This window comes from Sturnira hondurensis, unplaced genomic scaffold, assembly GCF_014824575.4.
Source record: "Sturnira hondurensis isolate 20B ecotype Veracruz unplaced genomic scaffold, ASM1482457v3 Scaffold0016663, whole genome shotgun sequence".
NCBI classification, from domain to species: Eukaryota; Metazoa; Chordata; class Mammalia; order Chiroptera; family Phyllostomidae; genus Sturnira; species Sturnira hondurensis.
Window position 1 is genome coordinate 16,099,822 of NW_028089294.1, and position 19,787 is coordinate 16,119,608.

The following is a 19,787-nucleotide window of genomic DNA, read 5'->3' on the forward strand; positions in this document are numbered from 1 at the left end:
TACCACACCACTGGTCTTTTTTTTTTAAATCTTTAGAGGGGAAAAGAAGGAGAGAGGGTGAGAAATATCCATGTATGGTTGCCTCTCGTGGGTCCCCTGCCGGGAACTGGCCTGCAGCCCAGGCATGTGCCCTGACTGGGAATCGAACCTCGATCATACCACTGGTCTTTATTTAAACAGTTGCAAATCCATCTGGGAGGCTGGCATAAACTATATGCAGCTGCCTTCTTTCCCTTCCCCTGTATTTTGTTATTTCACCACTGTTACTCATGCAAAAAGACCCTCTCAAAGTTCATCCTCAGAAAGCCAATTAAGACAATTGTGAAAAGCAACTGCCTTTGTTACTTTCAGCCAAGAGATGGTGTGACAGAGGAGGACACACAGAATTAGACAGGTGGTGAGAGGTAGCAAGGTTTAAATAAAGCAAGAGTAGTAAACTGAGCTAAAGACTTTTCAAGGGCATCACTGTGAGAAAGTACCCAAGTTAGGCTAAATGGTTCCATTGAACAGGTAAGATTACATCCTACCATTCTCTCTTGCCGTGGGCTCTGGCACGTGTTTACCACACTTACAATCACGATGACCAAACCATAGGACCGTATCCTGAGAAACTGAGTGAAGGTCCACTGGTGTCAGGCTGGGTTTCAGAACCCAGCTCCTGCACCAACTGGCTGTGGAACCTTAATCTTTGTACACTGGGTACTACTTCACCAGGCTGTTGATGACATAACCCAAAGAACCTGAGTGCCACAGCGCCCAGCAAGCTTCTCCTACACAGGACTTTCCCTTCACATAATCCCTAGAACCTGTTTCTCTTCCTGCCTAGACTTGTTTTCCTCACACTGCTGCCTAGACAGCTCATCAGGTCTCCCAACTGCCTATCATCACACTGCCCAGTTTGACGGTTTCCCACGTAAGTTTGTTTCTGACCTGCCCATGGGCCCTTCTAACCCTCCCCTTGCCCTTAGCCAACCAATCTGCATCATCTAAGAACCCATTCACATTCCTCCTCCCTCAGAGCCACCACTATTCTTGCTCTTTCTTCTCTCAATTATTTCAACTGGACTTGCTCTTCTGTTAATACAGCACTTAAAATCTGATCACAACTATTTGGCTCTTGTATATGCACAGCTGATTATTAATTGCTTTTGCTTCTAAACTAGATTATGTATTTCAGAGTAGAGACTGTCTTCTGCCTTCCTGTACCAATCACAAAAGCAGAATCACAGGCCTCACCCAGACACAACAAAGCAGAAGCATGTGGGGAGTGAATGGGGAAGCATTAGAAATACTCCAGGTGATTCTTACAAACAGTATGAGGAAACCTCTATACACCGACCTTCCAGCAGAGAATCTTGTCAACCAATCTTCACTTACTAATATGGCCTATATACAGGATTAAATATTTGCTTCCACAATATTCTGTATGAAAAAAGATGTCTCATATTATGCTTCACCAAAAAAGGTAGGAAATAGCTTGTTCTTCAGCTAAGAGTCACTGTAAAAAGGGTTCGGCCTGCAGTCTGGTGAGCCTGCTTCCGTGGCCGTGGGTAACTGACTCCAGTCGTGGTTGGCCCTGGTACATTCCAGTGTGGCAAGCTGGCAAGTGACTAGGGTTGTGGTCTGTCTTTTGACACCAGGATGATTCTGCTTTACTGTCCTAGAGGTAAGTCTATTTTTTAATGTAGTTTCTTACCAAAGATAGTTCTTGAAATTGCCTTCCCAGTTTTCCCGAAGTTGAGAAAGTTATTTCCTTTTTCTGCCCTCTAATATTCATTCTGCATTATTTTCCAAAGTAATCCTCCATCTTCAACTTCACAAATAAATAAAAACCAAGCCACACAGTTGGAAACCAAGTTTTGTTTTTATATGAACAGAAGTAGACCATCTAGAAATATTTCAGTTTATTTAAATTGTTAAGTAGAATATGAAACCGAATTTGTAGCTAGTACCAGAGAATGGACTTAACTGTTTGGTATTTAATGAGAGAGAACAGCTTCTACACAGGATCCCAAGAGACTTACAGAAAAAGGGGCAAAGCCCTAATATTAAGCAAATAAAACTCATGTTTCAAACAGGTTATACAAAAATTGATTTATACTCCATTTCCCTTTTTTTGATATTTAGAAAGTGCAGATTTAACAAAAGGTAGCCATATCCTTTCTATGTACAATGCCGATTATAATTATGCAAACAAAACTGTCAGTCTGTTACCCAAAAAATCCCAGTGCTTAGCTCTCAAACCTTAAGTCACTGACTGAATTGAATGAGTAAAGATTAAAAATAAAAAAAACTGCCACATTCCAGGTAAGGGAAGGCAACAAACACACCAAAATTAATTAATAACAGTAGGTTTAACCTTAAAACTTTTCAAGAAGCCTAACATCATTTCATTATTTTTTTTTAGTGGAAAATTACGGATTATTTGGCAATGCTGCTTTTACTAGTAGTAAACAATGATAAAGTCAAGTGAGGGGGGAAAAGCTAGGAACAACCACCAGTGAGGCATACAAACTGCTTTTAGGGCACTATCTGAAAAAACGCGCGGGCATTTGTAGCAGATACGTCTCTACTTGTTTATGCGAGCCAAGAGGGCATTAAAATGCTGTCCACAAAACACAGAAAGACTTTCCAAAGGAAGCTGCTGTCCTAAACTCAGCCTCTGCTAGAAATGAATCATGCTATTCACAATTATTTCAACAAAGGTATCATCTTAGGATGCTAGCAGCGTAGCAAACTTAACTACCCTATCCTAATGTTAAGCAATGAAGCAAAACTAGAAAAATGAAGTGAAAAAAAAAAAAGGACAAGGTTAGAGATGGCCAGAGATCTTGTCTTTACATGAAAAGCCTTTTGTTGTCCTTTTTCTGAATCCATGGTAATTAATACAAGTTCTCCAAAGGGATGTGAGAGGACTTAAAATGAATAATACACTAAGGTATTTCTAAATCTTAAGGTAAAGATAACTAACACTGAAAAAGTGTTCTTCGAAGGCCAAATCTCAATATATTTGGCAAACATGTTAATAAATTTCACTCCTCCTTCCCCCCCTTTTTTCCCACAACCTTTACTGGGCTACCAAACTGCTAGAGGAGGTGCCAAAGCAGAGGCTACCAAATTCAGGTTCAAGATTCATTCTAGGAAAGTGAATAGGCTATATACCTAATCAGAAAGACAAACCACGACACCCTCCAAACACTAGTGCATGCAATGAACTCCTCCATTTCATAAACGCAACGGCTAAGGGAACCAAGAGGAAAGGAGAAGAGGAGCATGAAGTCAAACGGCAAATGAAAGGATCTGGGGCGGAGATTTGAGGGAGGGACAAAGCGAGGGGAAGACATAAGTAACTGACATTCCCATAGTAGGCAGTTAGAATTTTCTTTCAGTTTACTTAGCAAGTTAAATCAGTGCTTTATGTTAAACTCGACAAACCTACTAGTTTGCCCCTTCCATTTTAAAACAACTCATACCACGAGGTGGTGGGGAGGGAAAAGCAAATAAAGCAGCATGCAGGAAGACAAAAAAACACAAGGAGGAAGTGGCCAAGAAGAACCAGTGGCAGGAATAGTTTTAAACATTAAGGCCACTTAAAATGAGTCTCGGCAAACCAGAGCTGTCACTTCTGCGCTATCCTTTGTCCTCAATTAACTACTTGGAAAATTACAGCCAAGCAAACTATAAACATTTTAATGGTTTATGTTTGGATGTCTCCTGCACATGCTTCCATCAAAACAAAACAAAACAAAATCAAACAAAACAAAAGAAAGGGAAAAACCAAAGTTCCTTTCCACATAAGGCACAGGACAAAATTAATCCCATTTACATATTCAAGGCGAAAATGAGTGTTTTCCTGGCTTTTGTTTCTTTCACTATTATGTGTCTATAGATTAAAGGGACTCAAGCACATTCTCCATGACAGAAAATTCCACTGTTGTACAAAATAAAATTGTTAATTCTAACTTTTATTCTTATACAATTTGCAGAATAGAGTTGAAATGATTGCTACAAGTTTTAATGTTGATAAGAACTGGACTATAATACAACTGAAATGCAGTGGTGAGCTGAGCAAGTACATTTAAAAATGAAGTCACAGACATGATTTTTCTATACAGTTTTTTTGTTTAAAGAAAATTATAAAGTCAGCAAGCAGTCACAGATGAAAGAACAAACAGGTGAACTGGATAGTTAAGATGAGGAACAAAAATATCTATTTAGAGTTAAAAATGGACAGAGTGGTTTATTTTGCAGCAAGAGAACACAGGGTGGTGGATGGCAACTGATGGAACAGGAGCACGCTCAGCAGCATTTGCTCTTCCAGCCTGTCACGCCGCCTCCACTGCTGATATCTACGTTTTCACTGTTGGGCTCTTTTACGGGGGTCTGGAACAAACACACGAGGAAAGGAACCCATGAAAAACCACCGCCACAGATAAATCAAGATTCAACAGAAATACTCTCATAAATGTTCATTTATGTAACAGAATGCAATTACAGTCATGAGACAGGTCTTCTCCCCTGTGCAAGGTAAAGATGGAAGCCTTGTTCTTGATACTCATTTTGCCTGCTCTCTCCAAGCTGTGAAAGGTCTAGAGGCCTCCCAGCACTCCTCTGAAATCCCGGAAAATCTTCTGAAATCCTCCCTGCCCCTAACATTTTTAGCAGAGAAATCTGTTACCTCCTAGTCCCTGACCCTGAGTACTTAAAAAGCATTATCAAGCATATGCATAAAATTAATGGTAGGTCATGTCTAACTTCAGAAAAGTGAAAAGGCCCTTTTCTGTGTAGTTACTTGCCTTTTGAGACTGAAGTCTGCATGACAAAAATGATTCTTCTTTTATCAACTCAAGAGAAAAAGTACTGCACAAAAAGTTGCTAGTCAAAAACCACCACTGTGTATCATCACACCTGACCTTAAGCAAGTTTATGTTTGATGTTTTAACTCAGGTTACCAGATTGAAAAGTGTGTGAAAAAAGCACCACCTCATATCTGGCCCTATCTAACTGGGAAAGATGCTACACTGAGATCTTTACTCATTGGTGCATCCATACTTTTTAACCTTTAATATGAAAACAAGAAAGATCTACCTCAATGGGACACAGATCACACAATGACAATATAGCACAATTTTTTTTGATATAGCACTATTTTTTAAAAAAATGCAAAGACTGTTGAGAAGATCAAGGAACATAGTATGGGCAGAAATAAAAAACAATAAAGAAGACCAAAATATCCAGAAAGAGAAAGAACAGAGACAAGGGTATTTCAACAAGTTTGTGACAAGTTCTGTAAATACTGGAATAATTTTTCACTGTGACCCACCAATCTCTGAAATACAAATAGTTTCTACCAATTCAGGATCCTGTCCTGTGTGGCCCTCTTACTGGCACCGCTGCACCAGAGTTCGCATGATGTGAGAGCTCACAGCCCTCCAGACATTTGTTCGCTAAACATAACCAAGTGCAGTGTGACCATGCAATTACATTATGATGCTAAACGTGTGTTGGAATAATTTAAAAAATAAGATCACACTACACAATTATATCCTAACTTGCTTTTTATTGCTCACTATGTCACAGCCATCAGACTTAATATGCAGGATGTTGGCAGATGAGGAAGGGAACAGGCTTTGTTTTATAGTCACTTCGAACAGCAGTAATTGAGGTCTGTTTTATCCAGTTTGAACACTCTATCATAGTTAACAGATACCATTTCATTCCGAAAATTAAGTGGCTTGGTTTCTCTGAGATCTTACTAGATTTTTACTTGATATTCTACCACTATTACAGTTTACATTATGTGCATGTGTATACATGTATTTTTTTAAATCTCTGGGTTTGGTTTTTGAAAAATAAAAGCTGAAAGGTTACCATAAGCAATGAAATTTTCTCCTATACAATGTTTTTCCTTTTAAGATTTGTGTCAGATTTTCTCTTATTTTATTTGCATATAAATTACTACAGACTGAACAGAGAATTCAGAACTCATAACCAAATCTACTCATTTGAGGGAAAATATGAAAATCAGATCTCCCAATTTTGCCACAAGTTACTTGCACTGGTAAGTTTTGGGGTTTACAAATGAAACACAGAAATTAACCTTGTAAACTGAATTCCCTGAGATCACATTTTCAGCCTAATTTTTATTATCCTTTTTACATTACAGATTGAAATGATCTGCTAAATAAAATTTGGGGGTGGATCTACTCTGTTTATTCTGTGTAAAACATATACATGCCCTTTATTGGCACGTGAGAATCACTATACAGAAGAATAGTGTTTCTGCAGCAGTAACTACAGAATACATTCACTTCTTATCTTAAACTTTAAAAAATGATCTATGGAAATGCAAAGGATGTGTAAGAGAAATGAATCCAAAAGTAAAGAGAAAAGCCACGACACAATGGACCAGACAAAAAGCTGGGAAAAAAAGAGTAGGGACGAAGGGACTAGAGAGTAAGTGTGGGAGAGCATGACAGTAACTATTACTACTGACTAGATCCTACAGATTTCTACAGCCCCTCTGTTCTCCCAGCTCCTTAATTCACTTTCAAGGATTAGATACTGGTGATGGTAATAAGTTTCAAAACAATGTCACCCAAACCCAAGTTTTGTATGTAAATCTAGTACTTTAGAAAGACCAGGCATTCAACTACGAAACTGAACACCTTGACAGTAAATAAAAATAGGAACTTACCTTTCGAAGGATATCTTCAGCTAATGTGAGAAAGGCCTTTTCAATGTTTATATTTGCTTTTGCACTAGTCTCAAAAAATCTAATACCATGCTCCTTTGCAATCTAAAATAGAAGCAAAATGTCATCACAAAATTATCAAGTACACGTTGCCAACTGATGACTTTAGCATGTTAGAGGCAACAGTAATATTACGCTAAAGGTAGCAGTTCCAGGTATCTATATAAAACAGTTTATTTCAATGGATCCGCATTCAAACAGTCAAGCTCTTTAAAAATAAACAAACAAAAATAATAAAAGAATCTTCTAAGCGCTTACTTCGGGTATTCTAAAACAAGTACAGTTGAACCTGGAACAACACACGTTTGAAGTGAGTGGATTTTTCCCAGTAAATACACATTTGGCCCTTTGGATCCCTGGGTTTTGCCCCTGCAGATACAGGGGCCCGCTGTATGCATTATCCTATGCCATTTGATGTAAGAGACTTGTGTGTCTTTGGATTTTGGGAATCACAGAGGGCCCTGCAACCAATTCCCTGCAGACACTGAGGAACAACTGTAGTCAAGTTTTTGGGGAGTCTAAAGTCATACAGGGGTGAAGCGTCAGCACACTGTTCAAGAGTCAACTGTATTTTACTCCAGGGGGAAACTTGAGAGAAGTTCAAAGTGACTCAGGCAGTACCTAGTTTCTGCTTGTCACAGGCAACTGACTGTCCATCTATGGAATCATTAATTAATACATTTCTTTAATGTCTTAAATTTAAAAAATTGACAATCAGTAACTTTTATTTTCCCCTCTGTAGCTTAAATAAGACTAAAAATGGTAGTCACAGATTTAATTCTGTAACTGTTGAATACATATCGAAGTAAGTTCACTCATAAGCTACTCCTTCCAACAGCATTTAAAAACCAGTGTGAACAGCCCAGGGCACTCCATTTTCACTGCTGTAAAAACAATCACATGCAATGCCATCTTCACAAAGAAAGGGCAGCACATTAGTTTTATTTGGAGATTTTTTTTAAGTTATTGGTTTTTAGACAGGAAGGGGGAGAGACAAACATCAATTTGTTGTTCCACTTATTTATGCATTCATTGGCTGATTCTTGTATGTGCCCTGACCAGGGACTGAACCCACAACCTTGGTCTATCGGGGCTATGCTCTAACCAACTGAGCTACCCAGCCAGGGCTGATTCAGAACTCTTTACCTGTTCTCCTTTTCCTTTAGGTACAACTCTTTTATCATCCATATCACACTTGTTTCCTAGTAACATTCTTTCCACATCTTCATTGGCATGCTAAAATGGAACAAAAATTTTATTTACACAATCCCATGAGCTATGGCTTACTACTCCCCCAAAATGACTTTTCCTCAATATATGGTATCAATAGTCTGAAAGTTTTAAAGGAATTACCCCCAAATCATCCCATGCTAAAAGCTTACACAAAATTTTTAATTACCTAGGAAAGAATCACAACAAAGACATACCCCTATCAAACATTATTTTCCCACTGTATGAGGCTGCCTGATTACTGTTATACATGTTCTCACCAAGAGAAGGGAGAGGCAAACGCAAAAGAGATCTGAAGCTGGAATCTCTCGTACATAATCCAAGATGAATCATGATTTTAGATCATGGGTATTATCCTACAGAAGCATTAATTAAAAATTCTACAGAGCCTTTAAAGTCTCAAAAAGCTACACTGCTGGGGCACAAGAACCCACGCAGAAGAATCAGTTAAAAACAAACATTTGCTCCATCAAAATCCTAATGAAATCTTTTGCACGAATAGAAAAATCCACCCTGAAAATTCATATGGAATCTCAAGAAACCCTGAATAGTCAAAACCATCTTGAAAAAGAAGTACAAGGTTGGAAGATTTATACTTATTTCTTGATTTCAAAACTTACTACAAAGCTAAAGTCTTCAAAACTGTGCTACTGGCATAAAGATAGACATACAGATGACCGAAATAGAGAGCACAGAAATAAACTCGTATATACAGTCAAATGATTTTTGTCAAGACCATTCAATGGGAAAAGGATAATCTTCAACAAATGGTGTTGGGAATACTACATAGCAACATGTAAAAGAATGAAGTTGTACCCCTAACTTACATCATATATAAAAACGAACTCAAAATGAATCAGGCCTAAATACGTATAAGACTTATAACTATAAAACTCTTAGAAAATATGAAAAGTTTTATGACATTGTATTTGACAATGATTTCTTGGATGTAACACTAAAAGCATAAGCAACAAAAAGAAAAAATTAGACTTCATCAAAATTAAAAACTTCAGTGTTAATGGTAATATTATCAAAGTGAAAAAACAACCCATGGAAGGAGAAAAATAGCTGCAAATCACATTTATCTTTGGCCCAATGCACCTGTCCCTGAATATCCCCACAGCCAAGGTAGTTATGTTCTCTGGATACCAAGGGTACTTTGAGTTTTGATTGATCGTAAATTTGAATCCATCACACTCTTTCCACCAGCCCCCTTCTTTATCTGGATGACTTCTACTCATCTCTTCAGGTCTCAGCTTAAACGTCATTCCCCATTTCGAGACTGTTTGGCTACTCAGGGTCATTTGCATTACCATACAAATTTTAGGATGAGCTTTTCAATTTCCACCAAAAGCAGACGACTGGGATTCACTGAATTTGTAGGTCACACTGGGCAGTGCTGCGTTCTTAACAATATGAAATCTTCCTACTGATAAGTATGGGATGTCTTCCCAACTATTTAGATCATCCTACAATTCTTTCAGTATTTTACAGTTTCAGTGTATAAGTCTTCCTTCTTCGGTTAAGTTTTCATGTTTTTTTGATGCTTTGGTAAATGAAATTATACTCTTCATTTCATCTTTGAATTATTCAGTCCTTGTGTACAGAAACACAACTGATTTTGTATACTGACCTTGCTCCCTGCAGCCTTACAGAACTTGCTAACTGGTGGTGCTAAGGTAAGTGGGGACACCCCTCCCTCCCGGAAATGGGAGAGGGATTTGAGCTGTGCACGTGTGACTGGAGACTTGGCCCCCTGTTAAACATGGCAGCTGGAAGAGGAGCAAAGGCAAACATGGCAGATACTGGCCCTCATTGGCTGGAAGGCTGGAGACTCCCACTGGCTTTCAGCATGCATGGGACTCTGGGAGAGGACTTTGGAAGCCAAGCGTGCTGGGAAGCAAAAAGGCTGTTGGTTCTTTCCCCTTCCTCAGGCAGGGAGCATGTCACTGGTCACCAGTGGGCCTGCCAATGACGGCCAGCGCAGGTCTAGAGCAGAGGCCTGGGGGCACAAACTCCGAAAGCTGCCTGAATCTGGACAGCAAACAGAGACTAGCTAAGCCATCCACGTCTGTGATACTGCTGTGTGGGAAAAGAGGTTCCTGGTGCGACCTTGAACTGGGCTGGCAGAGGGTCACAGGGTGATTTTTCTTTGGATTCTTGGAGGGAATGAACTTTGAGGCAGAAACTTGCCATTATTTCCAAAGACCTTGTTGGTAACAGTCAGCACTGTGAACAGGTTTTAGTTCTTGTGTTACTTTCAGTTCCTGAACCTATTCAAAAGTTGTAATGAGACTACCTTTTGTTGTCATGCTGACTTTTTCTTTCCCCTTGCCCAGGTATTTTTGGCAGAAACTTTCCATTAAATAGAAGACTCCTTTCTTCCCCACCCAACTCCATCTTCGGACGTTTGCCTGGTAGGCAGTGAGCAGTAGGACCACCCCCACCCCACACTGGGTGGGTTCGGTAACACTCATAGCTTATTTTTTATTGTATGTGCATGGATTCCTCAGGATTCTCTACATACAAGATCACTTAAAAACAGACTTTAAATTCACAGCCTCAGTGCCCCCGTTTCTTTGTCTGCTAGAATCTCCAGCACGGTGCTGAAGAGCAGTGACCAGAACAGGCGCCCTTATCATGTTCTTGATTGTACAGGAGCAGGTATGGTGCTGCCTGTGGGATTTTCACAGATGTCCTTTATTATGCTAAGAGAATTCTCTTCTATTTCTAGTTTGTTGAGTGTTTTTATCATTAAAGGTATTGGATTTTGTCGAGTGTTTTTCCTACCTCTTTTGAAATGATCACATGGTTTTTGTTATTAATATGATGAATTACATTGATTTTTGATACATTAAACCACCCTTGCATTCCTAGGTAAATTCCTGTTGTAACAGGGTACAAAGCAAGGGGACCCCAAAGTCCCCACAGCTCATGGTTGGGGAATAGGGGAAAGAGATCATACAGCATTTAAAAATACTTTGCCTAACAAAAGGAGTGTAAAACCATCAGTAGCTTCTATTGGGGCCATCTTACAGGATGGCTACAGAGAGTTTTGGGGTAACTTAGTCATTGCCTTGAATGAAGTTCTAGATAGACCTGCACCCAAATTTAAGAAAAAGGTAAAAAATAATACTAAAAATTAAAGAAGTAGAAATGTTCAATAATACTGCGTTATACCCTAAAGATCAAGTAGAATATCTTTTCTCCTCAACCAAGCATGTGAAAGGTTTATGCAATTTCTGGGTCTCACCTCATCTATGTTTCGAAGCCATTTGCTGATGTTTTCAAAACTTTTGCCATTGGTGATGTCGTATACTAGCATGATACCCATTGCTCCTCTGTAGTAGGAGGTTGTGATGGTGTGAAATCGCTCCTGGCCTGCCGTATCCCTGAAATAAATAATGAAAATTTGTGAGCATTTGGTATTACTATATTCTAGATAAAAGATAAATCTATAGAATAATTTGTTAGAATACAGATTAAAATCCACTCTATACCAAACATCCAAAATAGAGGCACCACTAACTTAATTCTTAATTGGTAAACCATTATGATTATTCATAAGCACATATGTCTATATAAAACTTTTTAGTCAAAGCAAATTAATGACCTACCTATACTGAATGAAAAACTGGAAGGGAAAACAATAAAAGGTGACAAAACAAATCTCCTGAAGTTATGTTAAAATGAATACCAGTAAATGTGATAAAAAGTCTTGGCTTTTTAAAAAAGTTCCATTTTTAAGTGCTCTAGCTCTATAATGTAATGCAAAAGCATGTGGAAATTTTAGAACATTAAAGGACTACACCAAAGTATAACCACATCTACCTTTAGAATCATTAGAATCATTGTAAAAATAACCTTGTTTATAAGACAAAAACATGATGTAAACAGTATTTTTCAATACTTTCAAAACCAATGATTTAAGACACATAATTTGCTCCTTTAATTTTTCCCTCTTGTGTGCATCACCACTTTCTTCCTTTTATAGATCATTCTCATCAGCACAAACATGTTTTGAAGATTTTATTTATGGACCCAAAGAAGACCACACCAAAACACACCATAATTAAAGTGCCAAAGGTTAAAGATAAAGAGAGAATGTTAAAAGCAGCAAGAGAAAAACAGAGAGTTACCTACAATGGAGTTCCCACAAGCCTATCAGCTGATTTCTCAAAAGAAACTCTGCAGGCTAGAAGGAACTGGCAAGAAGTATTCAAAGTCATGAAAAGCAACGACTTACAACCTGGATAACTTTATCCAGCAAAGCTATCATTTAGAATCAAAGGGCAGATAAAGAGCTCCCAGAAGCTGAAGGAGTTCATCATTAGAAAACCATTATTAAATGAAATGTTAAAGGGACTTATTTATGAAAAAGATAAAAATTATTAACATTAAAGTGGCAAGGAACTCACAACTATCAACAACTGAATCTGAAAATACAAACTAGGCAAACAAGCAGAACAGAAACAGAATCAGAGAAATGGAGATCATTTGAAGATTTATCAGCTGGGACAGGAAAGTATGGGGGAAAGATGCAGGGATTAAGAAGCATACTGGTACGCCCTGGCTGGTATAGCTCGGTGGATTGAGCACTGGCCTGAGAACCAGAGGATCACGGTTCGATTCCCAGTCAGGGCACATGCCTGGGTTGCAGGTCAGTTCCCTGCAGGCCAACTCCCAGCAGGGGATGCACGAAAGGCAACTATACATTGATGTTTCTCTCCCTCTCTCCTTCCCTTCTAAAGATAAATAAATAAATAAAATCTTAAAAAAAAAAAGAGGCATACTGGTAGGTACAAAATAGATGGGGGTGTTAAGAATAGTAAAGGAAATGGAGAAGCCATGCAATTCAGTTTCTGTTATAAGTAATAACAATTTAGGGAGATCTAACACTAACGCTATGAACACCAACCCCAACACTGTATAGCTATCATGTGCTTCCTTTCTCCTCATTCATTCACCTTACACAATTAGCAAATCATATGCATGCTTCAGTGTCAAATCTATGACTAAAATTCTCCGCCCAGAAAGAACACACTGCAAAAGCAACTAAGTCTGCCCCGACTGGTGTGGCTCAGCTGGCTGTGTATCATCCTGCAAAGCCAAAGGTCCCAGGTTTGATTTCTGGTTATGGCACACGCCTCAGTTGCAGCCAGGTCCCCAGTTGGGGCTGTGTGACTAATCAATATTTCTCTGGCACATTGAAGTCTCCCTTCCTCTTTCTCTCCCTTCCCCTCTCTCTAAAAATAAAGAGCAACTAAGTCTAAATTAACAGCACCTGGAGAAGAGGTTTATATTATAACACTGGTTAGTTATGAAATACCAATATAAAAGATACTGAAATAGCCCTGGCTGGTGTAGCTTAGTGGATTGAGCACAGGCCTGTGAACCAATGGATCATGGTTCAATTCCCAGTCAGGGCACATGCCTGGGTTGCAGGGGACACACAAGAGGCAACCATACACTGATATTTCTCTCACTCTCTCCTTCCCTTCCCCTCTAAAGATAAATAAATAAAATCTTTTAAAAAAGATACTGCAATATTAATGGCCCCCTGAAAAGAAAGGTAATTACTATATAGGTTCAAAGTAAATTTGTTTTGATTCATGAGATACTACTCCATCTGTTCTTTGATTTTTGTCTCCTCTATCTTCCAAAAAACTTTACACCCAGTTATATTCCCTCTTGATATGCTCTCCCTGTTAAGATTTTTTAAGTTTTCTATATCCTATTTTCATCTATAGAATTCATACTTTTACATTTTTTCAACATCACTGTATCTACCCACAACATGATCGGGCTCCTTTGGCTCACTGATCTCAAAGTATCCTTGTTCTGGAATCTCATTATAGCAGCTCATACCAGTTGTTAAGGCTATCAACAATGTACTTCACACCAGAACAGAGCCCTTGTCCCACTACTTCTAGGCTAATTGGTGACCCTTTGCCCAGGACTAAAAATAGTCACAGCTGCTTTTTCATCAGTCAAGTTATTTTTAGGTTTGCCCACACACATACACCCAGGTTTAAGGATAGCAGGTTGATCCCAATAAGCAAAAGCAGATGTTAAATTACAGCGATGATGTTTTTATCTCATCATATAAGGTTTATAAGTCTGTTACCAAAACTCTGCACTTGACGTTCGTCTCCCATTAAAATTTTTTTTCCTTCTAAGCCTATGTATAATAATCAGGTTTCTGAAATTATAAACCAACGATGACAGAATTCTCGTTACATAAGTAGATACAGTTGAGAGAATATTTTTCTCACTGATATATTATAAAAGGAGTAACATATTCCTAGCAACAAAATAGCTTATTTTCTTAATTATTAGTCCCACAGAGTCAAGGAAGCTGTGTCCTCTAGCTGCTACGATGACAGTTATTTTTAGTCTGGGCACCAACAACACTGGAACAGGCCAGAAACATTACCTATCTGTTTTGTAAGTCAAAGACCCCATATTTAAATTAGGATGTTAAATTCCTTGGACCCAGTTTTATTTTAACAAGATCTGGATTTCCTCATAGATATGCAATGCCTCAACATCCAAAATGACGTAAGTTTAAATTGCCTGGTGTCTGCCCTGTGAAGTTTACACTCCTGTGGGGACAGGGATAAACAAATAAATATATAATCCCAAACTGTGACAAATGCCAACAAGGTAACCAGGGTGGCGTGATGAAGAATAAGGAAGGAAATAATCTAGACAGAATGATCAGGGTGGTCCTCTCTATAAAGCTGATGCTTAAGGTGAAAAATATGAACAGAAATTCACCCAAATCATTCTGTCAACAAATACTTACTGAGCATTTACATTTTCCAGGCTCTGTTCTAGGTGGTGGCTGTAGAACCACAAACTAAGACAGATGGGATGCCACCCTCAACAAGCTTACATTCTGCCCTGATTGGTGTGGCTCAGTGGGTTGGGTGTAGTCATGAAAACCCAAAGGTCGCCAGTTCGATTCCCAGCCAACTGATGTTTCTCCCACACATCCACGTTTCTCTCCCTCTTTCTCTCTCTCCCCTTCTCCACTCTCTAAAGATAAATACATAAAATCTTTTTTTTAAAGCCTCATTAAAAAATAAACTAAGACAAAGATAAACTATAGGATAAACCCAATAGTGCTGGGAGAATCAGGCTACTTTAGCTAGTTATCACCAAGTCCTCTCTCTGAGAATAACACTGAAGATCTGACTGAGAGAAGGCAGTAGGCCAACGATCTGATGAGAACCATTTCAAGTAGAAGAAACAGTTGATGTACAAAGGCCCCAATGGGACCATGCCTGGCATGTTCAAGGGAGGAACAAAATGGCCATAGTGACTGGAACAAAGTTGGTGAGAGATGAGGTCAGGAGGGGCAGGAGCCAGAACCCAGAGTTTTCAAATTGCATCCCTATTGAAAAAAGAAGTCTCTAGAATAGAGTGGTACTTCAGAATGCTCAGTCTACCTAGTGCTCGGAGAAGTACAAAGTTAGGGGGTTGAGGGTGGTCTCCAGGGCATCTTAAAGTCCTAAATGGGAAAAGCACATGCTTTTTCCATGGAATTAAAAGGAGATCAGTTGCAGGCAGAAATGATGTACACAAAGGAGGCCAGAAATGTGGGCAGGGGCCCACTCTGTAAACTGTGGTAAGAAATTTGGATTTGGAATTTGCACTTTTATTTGAAATGCAATGGAAAGTCAAAACAGTTATAAATAGGGGAAGGGATGAAAACCATGACTAGGTTTATACTTGAAAAAGGTCGGTTACACTGGCCATTCTGCAGAAAAATTACTGGAAGAAGGCAAAAGGATGGTCCAAAGAAGTAATGTAATGATGCCTTCAACTAAGGTAGGTCCAGTGGAGAGGGCAAATTGTGTATGAATTCTAGACACATTTTTGGAGGTTTGCTAAACTGGACATTGGGGTTAAAGAAATGAGAAGGAAGGAAGGATGACTCCCAAGTCTCTGGTACCCGACAAAGGTAAACAGTTAATTCTTCTATAAGACACTAATGATTTTTGGTGACTATGGCAAGCATTTCTGGCACACCCCCTCAAAAGGAAGGAAGGAAAGAAGGAAGGAAGGGAAGAAAAGGGACGGGAGAAGGAGGGGGAAAGGGGAAGGGAAAAGGCTCACTAGAAGTAACTCATTGTAGCTGTTTTCCTGGCAGGAACTGCTACTCCATGGAAAATGTAGATCGCAGAAGATACTGTGGTGAAAGTTTCTAGAGATCTGGGATTTTAAAAGCTGGAGAAACGTTCCTATCAGCCAAACAAGCTAATTGTAGTCCTACAGATGTGTGCCATGGCCAGGGTGAGACCTGTCTCCACCCCCGTGCAACAGAGACTAAAGACTCCCAGAAAGAAAGCAAGAAAGGAAGATCACTCGAATAAAGAAAAGAAAGACATTAATGAGACACGAATTGTGCCTCAAACAGAAACTAGATCAACATTTCATAATAAATTACTGCTATATGTAGTAAATATAAAAGAAAAAAGAAAAATAAGACAAAAATTTAGCAAAGACTGAAGAACGTTTCCAAACCTAAAATTCAATCACAGAACAGAAACTTTTCATGTTGAAACAAGAATTTGAATATATGCATTTAAAACTACTAATTTAATTTTAAAGTCTATGATTAATACTTGATACAAACTTAAAGAATTTTATTGTACTTCTATAGTGGGCAAACTCTATATAAAAACTAATAGAAATAATGCCTATAAGAAGTTACAAACACATTAAAGAAAATAAATATTTTAGCTTAAGCTTATCAGAGCATCAAAAGAATTATATTGATTTTTTATGCCTTGGCAGGGTAGCTCAGTTGGTTAGTGTCATCCTGATGCATCAAGGTTGTGGGTTCAATTCTCAGAGCACACACAGGAATCATCCAATGAATGCATAAATAAGTAGAACAACAAATCAATGCTTCTCTCACTTTCCCTTTTTTTCTAAAAGTTAATAATTTTTTTTGAAACAAAACAAAATAAAACCCAAAACCTTTTAATAGAGTGTGAGCAAAGTATGTACTAGAGGCTTTACACAGATTATTTCGTGAAATCCTTATAACAATCTTTTGAGATATGTGGTATTATCTCCATTTTCCATATGAAGATATAAGTGGCTCACAGTGATTATGTAACTTGCCCAAATTCATATAGTAAGTGGAAAAGATAAAACACTCAGCCAGATCTCCTGGCCTCCAAAGTCCATGGCAATAATTTCCATACTTCACTTTCTGAAAGGAGGTCACCTGATTGCTCACAGAATCTAAACAAGTGATAAGATCTTCAGCCTTGGCATTCTACTACATAAAGTGAATAAATTAGCATCACTTACCATATCTGTAGCTTGATCTTCTTTCCTTGTAATTCAACTGTTTTGATCTTAAAGTCTATTCCTACAACAGAGAAAAAAATAGGTAAAAACTGTATCTGAACTGTAGTATACTAAAATTAACTGGAATAAAAACACATTTTTAAAATCTGTTTGTGTATCTTTGGTCCTAGATATTCACTGAGTATGCAATTCTGAGCAAATGTGTCAAATTTTAAACCTGAATGATAATAAAAGATCCAAGATGGTAGAAGAAATAGCTATATAGAAAGAGTTAGTTCTTACAATTAGAAAATAAAAAAGTACATTTTAAACTATTTAATGCAAAGGAACAAAAGGTTTCCCAGTAGGAAAAAATACAATCTTCCTAGCCTGCAGAGCAAAGGGAAACTATGAGAAAGAAAAATCTTAGCTTGGTCCCATTATGCTTCCCATACCCAACAAAAAAAGGAGGGTTGGGGAACATTTGCCTGACATTTACAAACCTCAGTTTACAGTGTCTACAGCCTCATCCTGTGTCTCCACTTGGTTTAGCTTTTATAAACACCAGTCTTTGTCTGTGGAGAAAAGAGTTCTATGGCAAGGAACCTCACAAGGTGATCTGGTCATCAATTCCTAACTGGGCAGGTCATGGTGGGTCATCTCGCCCAGGGCTTGTAACTTCTTTAATAATAAAAGGCTTATCTTTGCCTAAGAAAGCCCTGTCCATAGCTCTGTCCACCTAGATTAACACACCTTTGCAATGCCTCTTTTCAGACCTCTCTCTAAAGCATGCCCACCCTTCCAGAGAGTACATAATCTCGACTATCCTGTAATCCAATGCCCACCTTGCTTTCTCCCACCTTCATAATCTTCCTTAAATTTGCTTCTTAATCTCAAAAGCATAAAAGAAACTACAAAAACTGTTATTTTCTGAGCCATTTGAGATCTTGCTTTGTTGTGGGTTTTGGCTCAAATAAACTCTTGTAAAAATCCTGTACTAGTTTGGACGTTTCTTACTTTGACAGTCTTTATTTTTATTTCTCTAGTAAATATTGAGAAAATCATCCTGGAATGGTCTGATGGTCAAGACCAACTCTGAGCAAAAATATTCCAATTAAGCATACAATTTCTTAATTGATCCCAATGACAAACATGACAACAAATACTATTTCAGAAAATTTTCCTGAAGAAAGGTTAAATTAGGACACAGTCTGAAAACTCTAAAGCCTCTGGGATGGAAACCAGGTACAACTGGAAAAGTTCTAAGAATTTTGGCTATTTTAGACAAAGGCACCTAACTGTTTAAGATACAAACCTCATACTCAATTCCCTGAGGTTCCCTCTGCTCTCACGATCTCACCGTTGTCTGTCCTCACACTAATTAGCAGTAGTTGAAGCAATTCCTCATTCTTTTCTGCACAAAACTCTCCTGGTAAGTTTACCTATCTGGCCGCTGTTCAACCTTCATTACTCGTTTCTCAACTCTCTGACCTTTCCTAAAAATCACAATGAACTCTTTTTTTCTATCTTCACTCATTCCCTTGATCTTCCAAAATTTCACAGCTTTAAATTCCACATACACACTGATAACTCTCAAATTTTATCACAGCCCTGACCTCTCCCCTGAACTTCAAACTTGGGACATCCAACTGCTTATTGGCTACCTCCAAATACCATCTTTCACGAAGACTAGCAAAAGTGCTTAAAATAGTCCATAAAGCCCTACACTTTCTGCCTACCCACCCTTTCCACCCTGTCCTCATCCTTTCTTATATCTTACCCTCATCTAGCTAGCTGTGTCCTTGTTCCACATACAGAACCAGCAGACTTTCACCTCAAGGTCTTTGCATTAGTGGTTCCCCCAACCTGAAACAGTCTCCACCATGATGCCTTCCCTGAGCTGCCCTATCCTAAACTGCAACGCTTCCCATGTCCCCCACCACATGTCCATTGTCTGTCAATACTCCCTAATCTTCCTTTTTAAAAAAACATATTTTATTTATTAAAAACATAGCCATTTATCAAGTAATNCACACACAGAACCAGCAGACTTTCACCTCAAGGTCTTTGCATTAGTGGTTCCCCCAACCTGAAACAGTCTCCACCATGATGCCTTCCCTGAGCTGCCCTATCCTAAACTGCAACGCTTCCCATGTCCCCCACCACATGTCCATTGTCTGTCAATACTCCCTAATCTTCCTTTTTTAAAAAATATATTTTATTTATTAAAAACATAGCCATTTATCAAGTAATTTTTTCAATATTTTAGTTATTTATTTTTAGAGAGACAAGGAGGGAGAAAACAGGGGGAGAAACAGCAGTGTGTGTTTGCTTCTCACACGCCCCATATGGAGGCCTGGCCCGCAACCCAGGCATGTGCCCTGACTGGGAATCAAACCAGAGACCCTCTGGTTCACAGGCCAGCACTCAATTCCAGCCGGCACTAAGCCACACCAGCCAGGGCACCAGTGAATCAAAGTGGCTCTACCTAATA

The 19,787-nt window shown here is 38.7% G+C and overlaps 1 protein-coding gene across 1 annotated transcript in view; it reads right to left on the minus strand.

Moving 5' to 3' along the window:
- Positions 1 to 1,889: 1,889 nt before the first annotated feature.
- RAB10 (RAB10, member RAS oncogene family) overlaps positions 1,890 to 19,787 on the minus strand; it is a 65,521-nt gene continuing 47,623 nt past the window's right edge. Inside the window, exons 2-6 of the mRNA XM_037066767.1 lie at positions 17,315 to 17,375; positions 11,238 to 11,376; positions 7,901 to 7,990; positions 6,698 to 6,799; positions 1,890 to 4,383 (exon numbers count right to left, since the gene is read on the minus strand). Coding sequence (XP_036922662.1) covers positions 4,300 to 4,383; positions 6,698 to 6,799; positions 7,901 to 7,990; positions 11,238 to 11,376; positions 17,315 to 17,375 — 476 coding nt within the window. The 3' untranslated portion in view covers positions 1,890 to 4,299. The remainder of the gene's footprint in view (positions 4,384 to 6,697; positions 6,800 to 7,900; positions 7,991 to 11,237; positions 11,377 to 17,314; positions 17,376 to 19,787) is intronic.